Raw genomic sequence first — 23322 nt, forward strand, 5'->3', positions numbered from 1 at the left:
ATGATGCAGATGTTGCTGCCACTTTATACAACACCACAACCGCTGCAGCTCTCGATTCGGTCGCCCCCCTCACACATTCCAAGGCTCGCACAATCAACAGACAACCCTGGCACACCAGCCTAACTAAAGAACTGCGATGGGCCTCCAGGGTTGCTGAGCGTAGATTGAAAAGGTCCCACTCCCATGAGCACTTCATCGCATTCAAAGAGTCCCTCACTACCTTCAAGTCCACACTCACTGCAGCAAAACAAACATACTTCGCATCTCTCATATCCTCCCTGTCTCACAACCCCAAACAACTATTCAACACCTTCAGTTCTCTCCTCAGTCCCCCAGTGCCTCCTCCCTCTCCTCTTATTTCAGCCAAAGACTTTGCCTCATTCTTCAAGCAGAATATTGACACCAGCAGACAAAGCTTTTGCCTAAAGTCCCTCACAGCCCCTCCCCACACCTACTCAACCCTCTTCCTCCAAAACCACCTTCTCCACCATTTCTGAAGATCAACTTTCCTCCTTACTCTCCAAATCACACCTCACCACCTGTAAACTTGACCCAATCCCGTCACACCTCTTTCCACTATCTTCATCCCAGCGCTAGCCCACCTCTTCAACCTGTCACTAACAACTGGTGTCTTCCCCTCATGCTTCAAACATGCCTCAATCACACCCATCCTCAAAAATCCCTCTGTGTCTAGCTATCGCCCCATATCACTTCTCCCCTATGCCTCAAAACTACTGGAACAACATGTCCATTCTGAACTGTCCTCCCACCTCTCCTCCTGCTCCCTCTTTGACCGCCTACAATCTGGTTTCCGACCGCACCATTCTACTGAAATGGCACTGACTAAAGTCACCAACGACCTACTAACCACCAAATCTAAGCGACACTACTCTGTTCTCCTCCTCCTAGACCTGTCATCTGCCTTTGACACAGTGGACCATTCCCTCTTACTACAGACTCTCTCATCTATCGGCATCACAGACTTGGCCCTATCCTGGATCTCCTCATACCTAACAGACAGGACATTCAGTGTCTCCCACTCACACACTACCTCCTCATCTCGCCCCCTATCTATCGGTGTCCCCCATGGTTCAGTTCAAGGACTGCTGCTCTTCTCCTTCTACACCTTAGGCCTGGGACAGCTCAGAGTCTCACGGCTTTCCTTATCACCTCTATGCTGATGACACACAGATCTACCTCTCTGGACCCGATATCACCTCCTTACTAACCAAAATCCCACAATGTCTGTCTGCTATTTCATCCTTCTTCTCGGCCAGATTTCTAAAACTTAATATGGACAAAACAGAATTCATCATCTTTACGCCATCTCATTCAACCCCCCGCAACTGACCTATCTATCAACGTCAATGGCTGCCCACTCTCCCCAGTCCCTCAAGCTCGCTGCCTTGGGGTAACCCTGGACCCTGAACTCTCCTTCAAACCACATATCCAAGCCCTTTCCACTTCCTGCCGACTGCAACTCAAAAATATCTCCCGCATCTGCACATTCCTCAACCATGAATCTGCAAAAACACTAGTGCACGCCCTCATCATCTCCCGCCTTGACTACTGTAACCTCCTGCTCTGTGGCCTCCCTTCTAACACTCACACCCCTCCAATCTATCCTAAACTCTGCTGCTCGACTAATCAACCTGTCCCCCCGCTATTCCCCGGCCTCTCCTCTGTCAATCTCTCCACTGGCTCCCCATTGCTCAGAGACTCCAGTTCAAAACCCTAACCATGACATACAAAGCCATTCACAACCTGTCTCCTCTATACATCTCTGACCTAGTCTCCCGTTACATACCCGCACGCAACCTCCAATCCTCACAAGATCTCCTTCTCCCCTGTTATCTCCTCCTCCCACAACCGTATACAAGATTTCTCCCGTGCTTCCCCCCTACTCTGGAACTCTCTACCCCAACATATCAGACTCTCGCCTACCGTGGAAACATTCAAAAGGAACCTGAAGACCCACCTCTTCCGACAAGCCTACAACCTGCAGTAACCACCGCTCCACCATACTGCTGCACGATCAGCTCTACCCTCACCTACTGTATCCTCACCCATCCCTGGTAGATTGTGAGCCCTCGCGGGCAGGGTCTTCGCTCCTCCTGTACCAGTCGCTGTCACATTGTGTTCAAGATTATTGTAATTGTTCTTGTATTATACCCCTTTTTCACATGTAAAGCGCCATGGAATAAATGGCGCTATAATAATAAATAATAATATTGTGGTACCGTGTTAGCCACAAAATATCTATATAAATAAGTTTATGACCAAAAATGACAAAAGTATTCTCGGAGTGATACCTTTATTAGCTAACCAGAAAAAATATATTTGGAAGCTTTCAGAGCACAGGGGCTCCTTTTTCAGGCAGGTTTACAAAAATCTGCCTGATGAAGGAGCCCCTGTGCTCTGAAATCTTGCAAATATATTTTTTCTGGTTAGCCAATAAAGGTATCACTGAGAATACTTTTGTCATTTTTGGACATAAAAGTATTTACATCAATGTCATAGAGTGATAGGGACCCATTTTATTAGCCATGGCAGATGCCCACAATAGAAAAGCAGCATCTGCATTAGAGAACTTGGCTCAGATATATTCATTTGAATCTGTGCCATGTCGAGTTGAGCAAAGAGATTCACATGACCTTGATACAGTGGGCCACGCAAGACCGGAACCCTGCAAATCTCCTCTTGCATGTGAGATCCCTGGTGGCTCCTCTGATTAATAGGCCCAGCATCATTGTTACGATGTTACACTCATGATGTCATGCCAGGCCTGCCAATCAGAAGAGGTGCTTGGATGCCAATAGGAAAGAGAAGGCAGACTACCGACATGGCCGCTGTATCAGGTCCTGCAATTTTTTTGTTCATCACTGGTGCCATGTTATATTATATTTTCAATGCAAATATCACAATTTGTGATTCTGTTGAGAGACTAACAATGCAACACTTTTTACATATCTCGGGCTTCAACCTGTTCATGCCTTCTTTGCATATGTGTAGCATAGAGAAAAAAGCAATTAGTCATCTCTGTTATTCTAAAGGTGTTCTCCCATAAAGAACATGCTTAGACTATCTATTTGATTTGCGATAAATGTCTGATTCATGGGGGTTCAACTGCTGGCCCATTAGATCCTCTTTGAGAGGTATGGAACTCTAAGAAAAAAGTAGAAAGTGTATTCACAATGCAGGCAATGTGGTACAACATCATTAACAGGCAGCTCAAACTGTCTGTTCACACTTGCCATACAACATACAAGAAACTTCATGAAATTAAACAAAAAAAATAAACTATATATTCAATATAAGGTTTAAAATATGGAAGGTTGAGTAGAAAAATGCCACATAGTGATCAAGAAGGGCAATGTACCCAAACCAATATGGTACAGTATATAGGCTGACCTGTTAGGAAAATGCCTTTAAAAACACAGTGAGCTTCTAGAAGTTTTGGCGAGTTAATCCTTTGGATACAACTCCAAAAATCCGAAACCAGCTGTAAACTGTTTAGAAAATTCTGCACAAGTCCTAATAAAATACATAGTGTAAGGATGTTTTTAGAAGACCTAGATATTTCTTTCACCACAGTGTCTGATCTATTTTCCATACTTATAATTTCCAGATGTCTCTGCCAGAGAATAATTAGAACAAAATATTCTACTTAAGAGAATATTGCAGAATAAGCAGGGTATTGAGCTCTTCTAATTATCCCATGAAAATTATATATTTTTCAGATATAAGTCTTTAAACTTCAAATCTGCTCATTCTTAACTCTTACTAAATACAGTATTAAACATCTGACGTTCACAACAAAGTTCTGCTCATACGGCTACCCAGTAACAACTTATAAAGTCTGCAATATGTAAAATGTTATTAGGTTACAAGAGACATTACTGTGTTCTATAAAATTCCGAGAGTACAGGTACAAAGAAGATCAGACATTAAGGAGTAATACAGTATTCAACAATTAGAAAAAAGGACTAAGAACCCTGCTCCCAAGTTTACAATCTATGAGGGAATAAGGAGGCTCAAAAATAGAAATCACTTGTAATGTATGATCCAGTCATCTTTCATACTAAAGTAATCTTGACCCAGTCACCAGACAGTATCTGTTTGTGCTTATTTGTGTGTATAAAGTAAAAGAAATGAAAAAAGAAAAAACATTCTAAGGGAAATGTAGAAACAATGTGAGGGTAAGAAGACAAGTTAGCTTAGTGAATGTGATAGGTCTGCTTAAAAAGATATGCTTTTATTGTACACTTAAAGCTGTTTATTTTGGGAATCACCCTGATTGTCTAGGATAGTGCATTTCAGAGAACTGGTGCAGCTCAAGAGAAGTCTTGGAGAAAAGAATGGGAGTTTTAGATTAAAAAGAAAAAATAATAATATTGATGCCTTACTCACTTTTTAAACAGTGACATATATTATATTGTGTAAATGATGGTACCTCAGCCAAGGGACTAATTATAAAAACAAGTTTTAATCCCCAAATAATTGATATTCATGAGACAAGGGTCATTACAGTAAAAAGAAATTAGAATATTATTTTGCTTACAATTTCTTTATGATATATATAATTTGCATCCCAGTTGGCAGTGCCCAGAAAAAGAAAGTCTTGCAGAGTATGTTAAGGAAATATTAAAAAGAAAGAAATGCTGAGGGAGACACAGGACTGTGTGTCACACGCCCCTTGGGAGACCCAGCAATGACACCACTGGAATGGCTCCTGTATGTATATGGTGCTTTTATTTTACATTGGAGAATAAAAGGAATATAATATTTAAAGGTAATCTGTCATCAGGTTTTTATACTCCATCTAAGAGTAGCATAGTGTAACGCGCACACCGCTAGGTTCAGATAGGGGCGAGACAGGTTACATGAATTCTTTGGAATTCTGGGGGAACTGTTACTCAGGGCGACCACAGACCATGTGTTGCAGCTTCTCTCAGGCACACAGGGGTACTGACCCTCAGGCACAGACACATAGGTTGTTTCACTTGCTGACCAGACACACTTGACAAGAGTCCTCATAAACGGTAGAACAGTAGCATTTAATAAGAAGCCGCACAGCCAGTGCAAGTCTTATGAGCAACAGGCTCCAGTGACAAACAGTACAGTTTCCTTAGCAGCACAGCAGTTCACAGTCTTCCCAGTAGTACAGGAAAGCACAGTTCTAATGCAAAGGCACATTAATGAACACAGCATTCTTTACAGCACTGTGAGATGGAGAAGGGAGGGAGGGTTTGCTGAGGGAGGTGATCCCTGTGACACCATTTCTTCCAGTCCTTATCTTTCTGCCTGACAATACTCTGCACTGTTAGTTGAGGAACTCTACCTGACCTGTGCTTAGCTTCCCTCCAGACTTGAATCCTTTTCACTTACAGGGGCGCTTCTGTGAGATACAGAACACACACACCACCTTTCTCTTTGACTCCAGCCAGACAGTAAACAACTTCCCCACAATCCCCCTGGGGCTCTGCTAAAACACTCCCCTTCTCCTGTGACTGTGTTAACCCCTCTACTTGGTGGATGCTTCTGGAGCACAACACTTCCTGTCTCATGTGCTTGTGTTACTTCTAATAGTTGCTGAATGCTTTTAAAGCAACAGCACTACTTCTGCATGTCACACTCTGCAACAGCACTACTTCCGCATGTCACAATAGTGTAGGGGCAGATACCCTGATACCAGCAATTTGCTGCTTACTAGGCTGCTTACTGCATTTTTTATAAAATTCATGCTTTATCTGCTGCAGATCTACTAATTCTTTGATCTTGAGCTCTGTATAACTCCACCCACACCCCTGATTGACAGCTTTATGTGTATACTGTGCATAGGCAGAAAGCTGCCAAACAGTGGTTTGGGAGGGGTTCTACAGAGCTCATGAATATGGATGACTACATGTCAGCAGGTTTACTAGTCTTCTAGGGATATTTTCCGTCTGATAAAACATTTGATCAAAACTACAGCAAGCATCCCAGTAAGTGACACATCGCTGGAATCAGGGTCTGTGACTCTACATTATGCTGATCTCATTTTCAGATTAGGTGACAAAAACATGCTGACAGATTCCCCTTGATTATGTAAAGCAATTGCTGGGTAGTAGTAACAGATGAGCCCAAGAAGGTACGTTCAAGCTGACATGGAATTTGACACTGTTTACTCAATTTGGAATGATCTCAATGTGCTTTTTCATGAATGTAAAATAACATTTTCCCCTTTAAATGAATTGTACATAACGAGTGCATAATATTTTAATAGCATGTTTTTAATCAGCGTCAAGCCACATAAAAATCCTAGTAATTTGCTGTGGAGTGCTTTACGTATTAATTAAGCATTCTGTAATTGATTTCCTGTGTCATAGTTTTCATTAAAGCAGCACAAGCAAGTCTAATGCATATTTCTTGCTGGGTTGATCCTGCCCTGGGCATTGTTTGTGAATATGCTAATTAGCAATTGGACATTGTGCATTTATGTTCCCCACTGTCCAATATCTGCTCTTTCCCCATTAATGTACAGAGCTGATTATAGCAATAAGGACAATCAAAGTTAATATAAGGCTACAATTTAAAAATACATGGACAAAATTATTGGTACCTTTCTGTTAAAGTAAGAAAACAACACAATAACTTGAAACTGAGAAAAGTTTTTTTCTTTATTTAAATTTACTGATTATGAGCTAATGAAAATCAGACATTGCTTTTGAATTGTGGTTAAACATAAATAATACAAAAATTGTTTTTAAGTTACTATATCCATGACATGGTAAAACTGACCTGGTAATATGATTCTCCAGGTCAGTACAAGTATGCAGGTACTAAATATATATAGTTTTTTTTTTTATTTAAGTAGTGAAAAAAATGTGGACATTTGTAAGTAAAAATAATAAATTTCTTTTGTCACCATTTTCCGAGACCAGTAACGTTTGCATTTTTCGGGATTTGGGGCTGCGTGAAGGCTTATTTTTTGCACCCTGAGCTAACATATTTATTGATACCATTTTGGATTAGATGCAATGTTTTGAATGTCTATTATTGCATTTTATTGCAGTGTTGCGGCTGCCAAAAAAACATTTTGGTGTTTTGATGTTTTTCTCATTATGCCGTTTACCGATTGAATTAATTTATTTTATATTTTGATAGATCGAACTTTTACGAGCGCAGTGATACCAAATATGTATATTTTTTATTTTTTTCAAATTGTATTATTTTTAATGAAGCAGTACATCAGCACTACTATGTATAGCTAAAATCACGATCTCCCATGAACAGCTTTCACATGAGGATCATAATGGCAGGGATAGGGGTCTTCAGCAGACCCCCGACCATCATAACAACCCATCAGCGCCCCGGGATCACATCACAGGCGCGCTGATGGGAGCATGGAATGATGCGGTCTCTTGGGCGTGTTAAATGCCGCCATCAGAGATGGAGAGCCAGATTTAGCAGGTTAGCTGCTGTTAGAGGCATGTGATGGCTAAATAAGTCTGCGATCATGTGCGAGCTTGACATGTGATCCTACATCAAAGGCAGGGACACGACATATGACATAAGCTTACATCAAATGTCGCGATGGGATTAAACTTCTTAAAGATATATGCAACTGTAGTAACAGGATCATCAACCTGTTTGGAGATGTTCTCAAAGCCTTTACCTTCAACATGCTTGTCTCTAATTTTCTTTCTAATCTCCTTAGACAACTCTCTCCTTATCTTTCTTTGGTCCAAATTCAGTGGGGTACACACAAGGATACCAAACAGCACATTGACTACTTTTCAGTCTTTAAATAGGCAAACTGATTACAAGCTTGTAGACACCTGTGATGCTTATTACAGGACAAACCTTAGATTACCATGGCTCTATAGTAAAATTATTTTCAGCCACTTTTAGGTGTACCATTATTTTATCCAGGCTATTTTCATTAGTTTTTTTCTGTTAAACCAAAATTCAATTAAAATGTCTGATTTTTACCATAATCAATACATTTAAATAGAAAATTACTCTTGTCAGTTTCAAGTTACTTCACTGATCATTGTGGGTATCTCTTACTTTAACAGAAGGATATCAACCATTTTGTCCATGTCTGTATATTAATATTATGAAAGGAGAACACCCTCACAGAACAAGAATTCTCCACCTCCACCTATTATTAAAACAGTCAGAGCAGCTTGCACCGGTTCACACTTGTTTTATTCTGTTAAGAGGTGCTGGTCACTTTTTGTTTTTGGTAGCATGCCATAATATACCACAACAGCAAAAGCTATGTTTAGCAGCAATAATATAGCTATGTAAATGATGCCTATAGTTGTCCTATTCCATGTCCAAAGAAAATGGGTGAGAGTCTTTGGTAGTTTCTTTATGAATGAATCATACCCTACTGGCCATAAAATTATTCAAGGAAGCTCTGTTACCTCGATCCTGTACATGTCGTTGCGAAAGAGAGTAAACAAAACATACAAATAGAAGTTTCAGAATGTGGCAGTGAATAGTCGGCTCTTCTGCTACTCATAGAATGGAATCTCACATATCAAATGAGAGAGACTACAGCAGCGCCCCAATCTTCACTGTCTTCTGTTCATATTAATTAGAGGCAAGAAAAACTTATAGTGCACAGTAACAAAATATTTTGTACACTCTGCCATCTTGGATAACTGTGTTACCCTATCTAAAATTTGTGAAATTAAATATAGGAGACAAGTAAAATACATCAAGATAATTTACTAAGTTTGGCACTTAATAAGCCAGGGTTTAAAAGAAGCCATCCAATGAACTTTTTTCTCTAAATGTGTGTATTTGTGCATCATGTAATATAGTGTGAGTGTATTAGCATACTTGCCTACAAACGTCTTCTCCAGGATCCAGTGCCGTTCTATTCCTCTTCTCAGTGACGTCACCACTCTTCATGCTATCCAGCTCACTCTATGCTGTATGCAGGAGTCGGAAGCCTCTTTTAGGCCTTATACAGACGTCCGTGTTGCACGTATACAGGTGCATCTCACTAAATTAGAATATCATCAAAAAGTTAATTTATTTCAGCTCTTCAATACAAAAAGTGAAACTCATATATCATATAGAGTCATTACAAGCAGAGTGATCTATTTCAAGTGTTTATTTCTGTTAATGTTGATGATTATGACTTACAGCCAATGAAAATATAAAAGTCATTATCTCATTAAATTAGAATACTTTATAACAGCTTGAAAAATGTTTTTAAAACCCGAAATGTTGCCCTACTGAAATGTATGTTCAGTAAATGCCCTCAATACTTGGTCAGGGCTCCTTTGCATCAATTACTGCATCAATGCGCCGTGGCATGGAGGCGATCAGCCTGTGGCACTGCTGAGGTGTTATGGAAGCCCAGGTTGCTTTGATAGCAGCCTTCAGCTCGTCTGCATTGTTGGGTCTGGTGTCTCTCATCTTCCTCTTGAAAATACCCCATAGATTCTCTATGGGGTTAAGGTCAGGCGAGTTTGCTGGCCAATCAAGCACAGTGATACCGTTGTTTTTAAACCAGGTATTGGTACTTTTGGCAGTGTTGACAGGTGCCAAGTCCTGCTGGAGAATGAAATTTCCATCTCCAAAAAGCTTTTCGGCAGAGGGAAGCATGAAGGGCTCTAAAATTTCCTGGTAGACGGCTGCGCTGACTTTTTCATTGATAAAACACAGTAGACCTACAACAGCAGACAGAGTCGCAATGGAGTACATTGGGCCCACCAGAGAAAATCATTCTTGGGGCCCACTATGTAGCTACACAGAAATAAATACAAGACCACCAATTGTGGATCAAGTCAGTGGATAAGGTGCATCAGTAGAAAACACACCAATATCTGCACAATATATGTGTGGATATTATCGCTTTGCTGTGGGATTTCCATTGTAGATATTAAGCAGCAAATAAATTGTGAATGTGCCCTCTAATAGTGATAGGGGCCCTACATCACAGATTTATGACACTGGAGTGATATTGAAAGATTTCCCTTACCTCCCCCGCACACTTTTTACGGAAATCTCTCTGCCACATTTAGGGCCATAACTTTTTATGAAGAGCCTCATTTTGTTAGTAGTGGGGAAAAAAACTTTTAATCAGACAGGGGTGATAGGGGGAGAGGAGGATAAGTCAGGGGTGATACAGGGAGAGGAGGCTCAGTAAGGGGTGATACAGGGAGAGGAGGCTCAGTAAGGGGTGATACAGGTAGATGCGGTGCAGTTACAGGTGATACAGGGAGAGAAAGCTCAGTCAGGGGTGATACAGGGAGAGGGGGCTCAGTCAGGGGTGATACAGAGAGAGGGGGCGCAGTTAGGGGTGATACAGAGAGAGGGGCATCAGTCAGGGGTGATACATGGAAAGGGAAATCAAATCAGTTGGGGGTGATAGAGGTAGAGTGGGATCAGTCAGGGGTGATACAGGGAGAGGGGGCACAGTGAGGGGTGATACAGGGAGAGGGGGCTCAGTCAGGAATGATACAGGGAGAGTGGGCACAGTCAGGGGTGATTCATGGAGAGGGGGTTCAGACGGGTGATACAGGAAGAGGGGGCTCAGTCAGGGGTGATACAGGAAGAGTGGGCTCAGTCAGGGGTGATACAGGGAGAGGGGGCTCAGTCAGGGGTGATATAGGTGGAAGAGGGTGCTGTCAGTGGTGATATAGGGTGATGGGGTGCAGTTATGGGTGATGCAGGGAGGGAGACAGTCAGAGGTGATTAGAGGGATGAGGGAATAGGGCCCTCATTTATCCCTAAGTAACTAAGCCACCTCCCTCTCTATCACCCCTGACTAAAGCCCCCCATTGCACTTACTCACTAGTCCGGCAGGGAGGCCTCTTTCAATTACTGTAGCTGTATGAGGTAGTCGTCTATCTCCCTCTGCTGCTGACACTGTGGGGGAGGGGAGAGAGCACTTTCACAGGCTGTGCTGTACAGCTGGAGAGGACACACACAAAGCTAACACTGATTGGCTGTGCTGTGACCAATCAGTGTTAGCCTTATCAAGAGCTCCACCGCTCTCTCTGCTTGTTCAAGGCAGGGAAGAGCGGTGACATAAGAAGCTATCAGGGTGCAACAACAGTCTGTTACTTACAAGTAGCAATCTGCAGCAGGGGAGCATGGCTTCAGTATTCAGTGATGCGCGCTGCACTCTGTTATCCCGCCCAGGTTATGTAACTCTGGAAGGAACTGGGTAGAGTAGTGATGTCCTGCTGGCGGCTCCTCCCACAGTAACCCAGGAGAGCACAGTGCGCATCACTGATCACTGAAGACCCGCTCCCATGCTGCAGACTGCTACTTGTAAGTAACAGAGCGCTGTTGCGCCCTGACAGCTTCTTATGTCACCGCTCCTTCCAGTTAGACAACGTGGGAGAGCGATCAGTACGCGCATCACTGGCACATGTGACGAATGTTTACTGTACCAGCAGATGATGTCAATACCTGGGCCCACCGGAGGATCCCCCGATGGGACAGTCCGACCCTGCCAGCAGATGACATGGTTTCTTTACCAATGACCTTTTGTGTCTTATCCTCCTTGTGGATTGTGTCAATAACTGCCTTCTGGAAATCTGTCAAGTCAGCAGTCTTCTCCATGATCGTGGAGCCAACTGACTAAGGGACCTTTTTTAATGCTTAGGAAGCCTTTGCAGGTGTTTTCTGTTAATTATTTTAATTTACTGAGATAAAGACTTCTGTGTTTTCATTGGCTGTAAGCCATAATCATCAACATTAACAGAAATAAACACTTGAAATAGATCACTCTGTTTATAATATATGAGTTTCACTTTTTGTATTGAAGAACTGAAATAAATTATCTTTTTGATGATATTCTAATTTTGTGAGATGCACCTGTATATAGCATCCATTTTTTTTTAAACTTTAACAAACTTCCAAAATGTCCCTGATAAATAATAAATAGCCTTATTAACATATAGAAGTATCAAAAAGAATTGGGGCTAATAACAGGTGTAAAAGTCTACTTGAAACTCGGTTGTATTTCAGTGATTTTGCAACTTGTCAGCGCTCTTGAGATACCTGATTAATATTTAACTTTTCACTGCTATAAAAACAGGCATGCTTACTTTATAATGTATAATAAAATTTTCAAAAGAAAAAAGTTGCAGTGTTCCGTTTTGTCACAAATATACAAATTGGCCTATAAAGTAAAGAACAAATGAATAAATGGTTTTAAAATTAGACTGTTGCTAACGTTACAGCCATCATAGAGTATTGCAGAGCATGTGAATGTCATTACTATTTTACGTTTTTTGACACCAATGGTTTTAATAATGTAACAGGTTGAGTGATTAGCGATGTTTTGTTATGCAAATTAGATCTGTTCGGCATGAAACTGTTATTTACATCATTTTAATAAAATTCATAGGAAAGATAAAAGAGAAAGAAGCAACCATTTAGTTAAAAAGTTCTTTAAATGTGTTCTCAGTGTAAGAAAAATCGCTAAAATATGCTGTCACTTTACAATCATGTGGATTCCCCCAGCTCCAGACTGCTAATCTGCCCTTTCGGGCATTTACCTGGTGGGTCGCGGTGTGGCAATGCAGAGCATTCTTTGTGGGCAGGGAGCACGCGCTCTGCTCTCCCATCGTAGTAATCCTGCAGCCGTGCCCCGACCGAAGTAGCAGAGAATGGGGAGAGGTGAGTAATTTTTGTTTTAATCAATCAGTACTTTGTGGGGCCATCATACTATAATGGGGGACTAGACTATATGAGGGACTATATGAGGGGCCATCATATGTGCAGGACTATATGTGGAACCATCACACTATGTACATGACTATATGTGGAACCATCATACTATGTGCAGGACTATATAAAGTGGGACCATCATACAATGTGCATTACTATATGTGGGACCATCATATTATGAGCATTACTATATGTGGGACTATCATTTTGTGCAGGACTATATGTGGGACTATCATATTATGTGCAGGACTATATGTGGGGCCCTCATACTATGTGCAGGACTATATGTGGGGCCATTATACTATGTGCAGGACTATATGTGGGGCCATCATATTATGTACATGACTATATGTGGGGCCATCATACTATGTGCTGGACTATATGTGGGCCATCATACTATGTGCAAGACTATATGTAGGGCCAACATACTATATGGGGAAATATATGTGGGGCCATCATATTATGTGCAGGACTATATGTGGGGCCATCATACTATCTTCGGGACTATATGTGGGGCCATCATACTATCTTCGGGACTATATGTGGGGCCATCATACTATATGGGGGAATATATGTGGGGCCATCATATTATGTGCAGGACTATATGTGGGGCCATCATATTATGTGCAGGACTATATGTGGGGCCATCATACTATCTTCGGGACTAGATGTGGGGCCAATATACTATCTTTGGGACTATATGTGGGGCCATCATACTATATGGGAGACTATGTGGGGCCATCATATTATGTGCAGGACTATATGTGGGGCCATCATATTATATGCAAGACTATTTGTGGGGTCATCACACTGTGTTCAGTACTATTTGTGGGACCACCATACTATGTGCAGGGCTATTAGGACTTTTGCTATGGGGCCCCATGATTTCTATGTATGCTCCAGACCAGCAGTCAGCCCCAGTGTGTTGTCATTGTTGTTCCTGCCCCAATCTGCAGCAATCTGGGTCAATGGGTGAGTTAGTGTTATATCCCAACCCAGACACAAATTTAGTAAATTTAAATAGGTTGTCCACTACTTTAACATTGATGACCACTGATGACCTATCCTTAGGATCAGCTGTTCCCAATGTCGACAACGGACAGAACTGCACAGGACAGTTCAGTCTACTATATAATGGCCATGACCGGGTACTGCACATTCGTCACCTATTCAAATCAATAAGGGGAGGATGTGCAGTACCCGGTTGCGGCCATTATACAGTAGTCAGAGCTGTATTGTCACTGAGAACAGCTGATTGGCGGAGTGCCAGGTGTTGCTCCAACACCAATCATGCATTGATGACCCATCCTAAGGACAGTAGCGTAACGACCGTGGTCGCCACTGCGACCGGGCTCGTAAGGGTGAGGGGCCTGCTGAGACCAGCCCCTACTTCAGCTGGATGTGCTTCCTCGGAGTGTATTGCAGTGCACTAACTCGCCAGGTCAGTGTGCGGCAATACACGCTGCCGACCAATCAGGGCTAGCAGCTGATGTTGGCGTGTACGTGATTGGGGGCTTATGGCAGTGATGTCATGCACTCCCAGTGATTGAATGCTGAAATCAGCTGCTGGCTTCAGAAGACGACGCTGTGTCGCTGGCAGAATGGGGGACATTTACCGGGAAGAGGGACATATACTAGGATGGGGACCATGATGGGAGACATATACCAGGATGGGGGATATATACCAGGATGGGGGACATATACCAGGATATGGGACATATACCAAGAGGGGGACCATGATGGGGGACATTACTACATAATGGGGGAGGAAACTTGTATGTCCTTATAGGAATTAGAACACTACATGGGCCCATACATCTGAATAACCTGCGGGGGGAGCCAGGTCCAAATTTTGAACCGGGGCTCAGACTCTAATTATGCCACTGGATAAGGATATCCTAAGGATAGGTCATCAATGTTAAAGTAGTGGGCAACCTCTTTAAATATTTATGTTTCCCTCCTTTGGTCCAGAACTGGCTGGTGACTGACTTTTGAGACTGATGATAATTATATTTTCCTCTTACTAAAAACGGCCAGTCCTCCAGCCAGTTTTGCACCAGGAGCTTATTTGGCCAAGAAATTATGATTTTTATAGGGACTGATTATCCAGCCCTTATAGAAGTTAAATCAGCCTCTACAAAGATCACTTTAGGCCCCAATATCTTGCTGATTCTGTAGTCAGCATCTGTATGCGATAGGGGTGGGGAAAATGAAGGAATAAAGCTTAATGGGAAGTGAAATGTAATCATGAACAAGCGTTCTTAAAAAGGTTGTCCAGGTTTTTCACGACAGTCTGTAGATACTCTATGTGACTGCAGACTTGTAAATCCTTACATCGCATGCATTTATAACTGATCATTCATTGCACATCATTTACCAAAATCACTCTGTGTACACAGGCTAATAAACAACCACCAATCGCTAAAAGACTATCAGTTAGTGGTCATTTAGTTCTGCCTGACAGTCCTTGCAAACAGGACTCAAGTTAAAGAGGATGTCCAGTCAGGAAATATTGATGACCCCTCCACAGAAAAAGTCATCAATATGAGATTCGTGGAGGTCTGATGCTCATCACCCCCAGCGTTCAGATGTTTTTTGTTATGGCACCTGCAGGAGGTAAACTCTCTGAATGTGTTTTGGCTGCTGTTGGATGCTGGTTACAAGCCCTTCTGTAGTGCTAAGCAGTTCTATTCAACGTGTTTACCTCTGTCAGCTGCCATAAAAAATAACGGGTGATTGGTGTGGGTGCTGAGCGACAGACCCCCGCTGATCTCACATTTATGACTTATTCTGTGGAATGGTCATTAGTATCCCCTGACTGGACATCGCCTTTAATTTTTTCTTTATGTGTTTATAACATTTAGGGCTTGCTCACATGATCGATGATTGCCAGAGAATTGAATTGATTATCCTAATGACACTCTTCTCAAACTCTAATCTAAGTTTGAGCAGAGTGCCAGTTTACTGTGATCTGATTCTCTCACATGAGAAAACCATACAACAGGTGTGGAGAAGACGGAGAACTTAATTTACACGCATAGACTTGTATGGGTGTGTGTGATCTGATTTCCGAAGCCACTCGCAGCATGTGGTCTGTAGAAAAAAAATGCAGAACTGCACCGCTCCATAGTATACCCTTGGTCCGCGTGCTATCTGATAAAGCATTGGATACCACTCAACCGTATTATATGCCAGTGTGAGCATACCCTAAAGGGGTTTTCCACTCAGGGCAAATTCTCAGTCAGCAGTGCAGCTTGCTGAATACTAACAGTGCGTAAAATTCTGATTCGGCTTTACTAGGTGGTTCAAGCAGTTGTCACGTGACCATAATTATGTTCTTTGACAAACACATTTTCATCTTCTCTCAATAGAAAATTAAGAGAAATGGAAGAGAAGTAGATGAGAAGCTACAGTATATGTACCCAGATTGGTACCAATAAAAACTACAGCTCATCTCACGAAACACCTCAAATAGCTCCATCAATGTAAAAATAAAACATTATGGGGTTAAAAATGTTTTAGCACAAGATTTTTATTTTAAAAAATATATAGAAAGATAGCTATAGAAATATACGATATCAGAGGCAGACACCATTGGTGCAACCTGTGCAGAGGCCCAAGAGGTAAGGGGGGCACTTCTACCTCTAAAGCAGGTGGAACTGTGCAGTATGGTGAGCTACTGGACTGCACAGGGCCCATATACTGTTCTTACACAGGGGTCCTCTTTTGTTTTTGTCCACATCAAGGTGATATTATGCCTCAGTGAATGCAACTCTTTTTTTAAGTAGTAAAACATAAAGACTATAAATTTGATATTACCTTATTCAGACTGACGCACAGAGAAAAGTTGTCATGTCATTATTACTGCAAAATGAACGCCTAAAAATTGAATCCCACTCAGCATAAACACTCTTTTTCTGCTTTCCAGTTCTTTATATTAAATTAAATTGTTAACTTAATTGTTGTCATTAAAGGTGTTATTAAGGACGTTGGGCTTTTTTGGGGTGCGAGGCTAAGAATTTACGAGCAGGTAGTTGCTAACCACCTGTCTGTTCTGCGTCAAACTCTTCCGGCTCAGGGCTTTTATGGACCACCCTTGCTGGTGATTCTCCTGCTTCCTGTGACATCACGTCAACAGATCAGTTCCTTCTCTTACGTTCAGCTCTGTCAATTAAACGCTGCCAATATCATGATGATTAACAGTCATCTCCCTGCTGTCTAACTGCAGGGAGCAGTCAATTAGCAAGACATCGGCAGTGATGCCCAGTTGGCAAAGCAGACCGGAAGTGAAAGAGCTGTCTTGATGCAACGTCACCAGAAGCAAGAGAATCGCCACCTGAGCTGCAACACATTGTAGCAGGGCAGAACAGGCACTTAGCTAACAACTACTTTCCAATAAGTTTTTAACTCCTTAACCAAAAAAAAACCTTAAAGTTTTGGATAACTCCTTTAAACCTTTATGTGTCAATGGAAAAATAAAAAAGTTATTGGTTGTGGAGGGCGGGGATAAAAAACAAAAGTAAAAAAAAAAAAAAAAAAACACAAATAATGTAGATTTGATGATGCTTTTAATGTGATTTCTAGCCAATAACTGGAGCATAAAAAGGAGGAGATAATAATATAAAATAATACTAATAATGTTGGTGACATTTTTATCATTATTGCAGTGTTTCTTGTTAATTCTATTTACAAAGAATAAACACACGATATCCAGCTGTAACCAACATTGCTGTTATGATATTACTGCAGATAGTTCCAGACAGTTACTAAAATAGGAATTTATGAGGAAACATATTCACCACAGAAGTATATATTCCATGCATTAATTATGAATAAAAATCCTATGACATTTTCTGACGTCCGAGACTATTCTTGGGAGGCTGTAATTTATATGTTAAATATCCTTGGCATATTAAACCGATGCGATGCATTCTAGTCTCTTTCATACAGTGCACGTGGTGAAAGCAATTACTGTGCGCTTGGTATAGATGCAGGAAGCAATCCAGAAGCAAATATTCTCTACATTGTGTTCTCCTGCAGCGAGCTATGGGAATCTGCAACTTAAGAACTGGGCTCCGCAGGTTTTGAAAGAAACAAATATTTACCAGGTCTATTTGCTCCTCTATGTATCATGCACTTCTAAAAGTTTGCAATTTAGAGCAAGAGCTGATCGTTTGGCTCCAAGAAACCTGGATTATATTTCAAAGAATGGAAAGTAACTACTTGTGCATAAAATAGATCCATCCATATCGCAGAGCCGATCGGAAGAGAAATAACTAGTTTGCTGCTCGAGAAGCGAGCCATTTAAAGGTTCAATCATAAACCTATTACTAAACATAGAGAACTCAGCGAGCATGATATCATGACTCAGTGAATGCGACTATTCACAAAGAACATTATGAAGATAGGCATATACCTTCTGACTGATCAGCTGTATATTTTCATCATGATTCTACCTTATCTTATTAGCATCTAAGTGAAAAGTACGGTCCTGCTGCAGCATGGAAATTTGTAGTAATAAAACAGTGGCTTACAAAGACCTGAAAATACAATGTTACATGTAATACCCAGTAAACACATAGCAGTGCCAATACCATACTGTGGTCATCCTCTATAAGCCAGAATATCTCAAAGAAAAATTTGCTGTCGTTTTGGATAAAATAATTTCACATTCTCTACTGGAGCATGTTTGTTCTTCACAAAAGCTTTTGAGGCACATATTGGTTCCTGTTTCCTATATAGTTTACCTTTGTATGGAAATCTGACCACTTGCTTATGGCATTGCTGTACATTTATGGCTAAAGACAGTATTTAGAAGAACCCATTCAAACTGTTAAGTTTAATAACGATTAGATGTATCTTCAAAATCTATTCAATATATAAATGGCAATATCCACTAAAGCAGCTGAGTGCTGTCAAGATGTTATACTGGAAGCAGATCTGTTTAGTAGCAATTCAGGATCTGTAGCTTAACCCCTTCACAACACGGCCAATTTCAGCTTTTTTTATTTTTGTTTTTTTTCTCTCCTTCTTCCAAAAGCTGTAACTTTTTTATTTTTCCATCCACATAGCCGTATGGGGGCTTGTTTATTGCAGGATGAATTCTTCTTTTGAATGACACCATTCATTTTATCATGTGATGCACTGGAAAGCAGTAACAAAAAATTCCAAGTGCATTGAAACTGCAAAAAAAAGCCATTTTTTTTGTTTTTTTATTTACCATGTACAGTAAAACTGACCTGGTAATATGATTTTCCAGGTCACTACGATTACGCAGATACCAAACATGCATATATTTTTTTTATTTCAGTGATGAAAAAAAATGTGGAAATTTGTAAAAAGAAAATTGCTTGTGCCACCATTTCTTGAGATCCGTAACATTTTCAATTTTTGTGAAATGGGGCTGTGTGGGGGCTTGTTTTTTGCACCTTGAGTTGATATTTTTACTAATACCATTTTGGAATCTTGATACCAATTCAGGTGTTTTTTTTATAAATTGCTTTATTTTTAATCGTGCAAAAGGGAGGTGATTTGAATGCTTATATTTTTTATTTTCTTCATTTTTTAAAAACTTTTTTTTTTTCACTTTTTACCGTATTTATTAGTCCCCTAAGGGCACTTGAAGCTGCGATCACCCGTTCGCTTGTATTATACATAGCAGTGCACATGCACTGCTATGTATAGTAAAAGTCACGGTCTCCTATAAACGACAGCCAAACGCTGTTTTTCCCAGGAGAATAGTCATGACAAGTATGGAGGTCTTCAGCAGACCCCCTGCTGTCATGGCAACCCATCAGTTAATCTTTGATAGAGGCATTTAAATAACGTCATTGCGAGAAACCGATAAGATACCATAGCAGTCGGGGCCTGCTGAAGGCCCCCTGTAGCTTCAATGTTAGCCCTCTTCATAGAACTGTGCTTTTTCTCATATGTATTGCAATACTGTGGTTAAACTGCTGGTACTGTGGAAAAGCTGCTTTTCTATTGAAGGAGGCTGATGGATTGGTCTAGTCACATTCTTCTCCATCAGCAGCCATTTTATGGACAGAAGGGCTATGCAGTTTTGGAGGACAGCAGCATTAATAGGAGGGTGTAGCAAAGAACTTTAAAGGGAATCTGTTACTAGGATTTTGCTACCTAATCTGAGAGCAACTTAATGTCGAGTCAGAAAACCTGATTAAAGTGATGCCTCACTGGGCTGTTTGCTGCAGTTTTTTCATAAGATCACGGTTTTATCAGGAGGAGATAATCACTAGAGGACTAGTGAGCCTGCTGCCATGTAGTCCTCCAGAGTCATGAGGTCTATATAACCCCACAACCAGCACTGATTGGCAGCTTTCAGCCTATTCACAGTGTACACAGAAAGCTGCCAATCAGTGGGTGGGGTTATATAGGGTCTCAAAACTCAGAGAACTGGTAAATCTGCAGCAGATAAAACAATGATTTTATGAAAAATAAATTGCTGAAATAAGGGTCTCTGCCCCTATATTATGCTGCTCTCAACAGTGGTAGCAAAAACCTGGTGACAGATTCCCTTTAAGGCTGCATTTCATAAATACACTGGCTGTGAGTCGTGATAGTAAAGTTCATGATACTAAAGCTTCCAAAAGCTGTAACTAGATGAATGGGAGTCACTGAGGGTCATGATTAAAAAATGACAACAAACCAGTTGCCTTTTGCAAGGCATTAGATTAGTTACAATCTGACAGGTACAAAGTCTAGAAAATGGATCGAGCTTCTTATTGGTTGCCATCGGCAACACTTCAGTTGTTATCTTTGGACTGGGTACCATACAACATGGCCCCCATGTTCACCAAGATCCTGAAAATAATGTGATGACCACCATACATATGGGCTGTCCTATTACACACTTTAATTGCACATAAGCAATGTTACATAGACATTTATCTGAGAAAGCATTGTCGGATGATGAAGCTCTAACCTCATTTGTTGTATAGTATGCTATTTCTGGATTGTGACACCAAAGCAGTCATGACAGCTCATTCTGTTACTGCACCATTATGTATAAGTAAACTCTGGTTGTTAATTAGAGAAAAATAGCTTTTTGTGCAAGGCAAACACATACCTGTTATATAGAAGGATATCCGGCTTCCAAATTTGTCCATCTGGAAAGCGAACATTTTTCACTCCAGGATATTCAGACACATTCCACTGTAAATAGTAATCTGTCCAATACTAGAAGTATAAAAAAAAAAATTAGAAGCATTTAACTATTGCTTCTCACTGGGGATTTATATAACGCCCAGCGAAATGTTCAGCTGTCACTCATAAGGGTACCACTTAACTCACAAGGAATAAAATGATTGAAAGAAGAGGGCTTAGCTAACTTTAAAACACCATTAGAAAGTGAGCTATACAAGTCAGGGGCCATGATCTAGCAGCAGGAAAAAAGCTTATAAATGGACAGAACTCAAGTATGCCCGCATGTACGATTACATACTGCACAGAGCATACAATTGTCAAGCAGCTGATTGTTTAGCAGAAAACGTACAATAAGTCTGATTGCATTTCTTTTCAAGAAGCGGAGTGGAAGCAGGCTCCTTTGTTGCAAAATGTTTCTTTGCGGTCATCTAGAAACTTGAAATGTTCTCCTGCCTTTTTTAGACTATGAAAATCATGATTTGTTACGTTGGAGCAAAACATATATATGTATTGTACTGAGTGTACTATGGGTAGAAAAATGGATTTAGAGAAATAAATGCCATGAATACTGCAGTGAAAGCTTTTAGGCTAAATTCTAGGATAACGTTAACCTTTCTATATGTTTTAATGTAGCACTCAAAGCAGCGCTATTCAACTGTCTTCCCATGAGTCCTACCGGCTGCCTAGATTACCAGCGGTACAGTTCCCAAAGGAATTGACAATTTCCTTTACTGATGTAGTATACATTTAAAGCCTATTTCTATTTTTATGCAATGTCTCCCCGAATCATTATTCTTTTTAATGTAACATAGTATTATTCTGGTTCCTACATGCCACTTCCCCAAAGTGCATTTGGGTGAGTTTCTTCTGGGTTTTCTTCCACGTGTCAAAATCAGAGTATTAGGTTAATTGGCATTAGAGTGTGTGTGACCTTAGGAAATGGAAATTACTCTGTGAGTTAATTTGAGTGTTAATCCATGTACAGCTCTGTGAAATATGTCGGCCCTATATAGGCTGCAGAAAAAGAAATATGAAAATATTATCTTGTATGTTTCAGGCTGAGTGTGCATGACGTCTTATGAAGTCTTCTCGTGTTTTCCAGTTGCCTAAGTAGGCAGAAGCTAAAAGATATATATTCTTTTTGTCAAGAAATATTCTTTATTCAGAACAGATGTTCTATGTGTTTTAAATATTAAAAAATTATATAGGGTATATTCTAACAGAGTTTTTTATGCAGATGTATCTGGCTGAAAAAAATATATTTTGGTGTGTTTCGATACCGTTGTCTGTGTTTTCAGATGATTCAGTTGACAAATTTGCATTATTTTCTTTAGTAAAAATGTCCCAAGAATTGATATGTTGTTTCTTTTTCTATATGAAAAAAACACATGGAACAAAATCTGCACTTGTGCACTATAGGCATTTTTTTCCATTGAAATCAAGAGAAAGCTTATTATAATAGCATTTTAATCTGCTCCAAAATCCAAATCCTAAACCTCTGTGTGAACATACTTTAGGAGAAGTGCATCATTATTTTTTTGATTCTACAGTGAATCGAAAGGCCATGTTCACACGTTCTGTATTTGGTCAGTATTTTACATGATTATTTGTAAGCCAAAATCAAGAGTGGAGCAATCAGAGGAAAAGTATAAGGCCACGTTCACAGATTCAGTATTTTACATCAATATTTGTAAGTCAAAACCAGGAGTGGGTGAAAAATACAAAAGTGGTGATATGTTTCTATTATACTTTTCCTCTGGTTGTTCCACTCCTGATTTTGGCTTACAAATACTGAGGTAGAATGCAGAATAAATACTGAATGTGTGAACATGGCCTAATATAAACATGTGCCACTTCTATTTTTCACCCACTCCTGGTTTTGACTTACAAATATTGATGTAAAATATTGAACGTGTGAACGTGGCCTTATTCTTTTCCTCTGATTGTGCCACTCCTGATTTTGGCTTACAAATAATCATGTAAAATACTGACCAAATACAGAACATGTGAATGTGGCGTAATACAGCATTTAAAAGAGTATACCACTTTTTTCCAGATTATAAAAAAGTTTATAAGAGCAGATATCCAACACAATCATGAGTTAAGTTAATTCATGAAAAAATTGGATGCAAAAATAAAAAATGTTCTTATTATTGTAACAGTGCCTTGTTTAAATTTTTGGAAGAGAAAGGGAGAAAAAGCACACCATGTGAAGGACCTGATAGGTAGATGTGACGGAAACAGCCAAAAGGCCACTCACCTGTTGGAATTGTGCACCCCTGCACAACTCCAGTGTTAGTGTGAAAATGGAAGGAGCAGGCACGTCTCACCGCAAGGTTCAGGTAGCTTGGCACAACACGTGCCATGTGCTGCAGACCGCCGCTCGTGCTCACCACTTCCAGGTTCCAAAATTGCAGGCCACGTGTCCGCCCACAGATCACGTGACTCAGGATCACATGTGCATCACCA

The 23322-nt window shown here is 40.6% G+C and overlaps 1 protein-coding gene across 4 annotated transcripts in view; it reads right to left on the reverse strand.

The window, feature by feature from the left end:
• CHRNA7 (cholinergic receptor nicotinic alpha 7 subunit) overlaps positions 1-23322 on the reverse strand; it is a 460420-nt gene that overhangs the window by 104818 nt on the left and 332280 nt on the right. For all 4 annotated transcript variants that reach the window (XM_073652950.1, XM_073652949.1, XM_073652951.1 and 1 more), the window contains one exon: positions 20777-20886. In XM_073652950.1, coding sequence (XP_073509051.1) covers positions 20777-20886 — 110 coding nt within the window. The remainder of the gene's footprint in view (positions 1-20776; positions 20887-23322) is intronic.

The sequence above is a fragment of the Phyllobates terribilis genome, unplaced genomic scaffold (assembly GCF_046119375.1).
Source record: "Phyllobates terribilis strain yellow unplaced genomic scaffold, ASM4611937v1 Scaffold_11__3_contigs__length_659146591, whole genome shotgun sequence".
NCBI lineage: Eukaryota > Metazoa > Chordata > Amphibia > Anura > Dendrobatidae > Phyllobates > Phyllobates terribilis.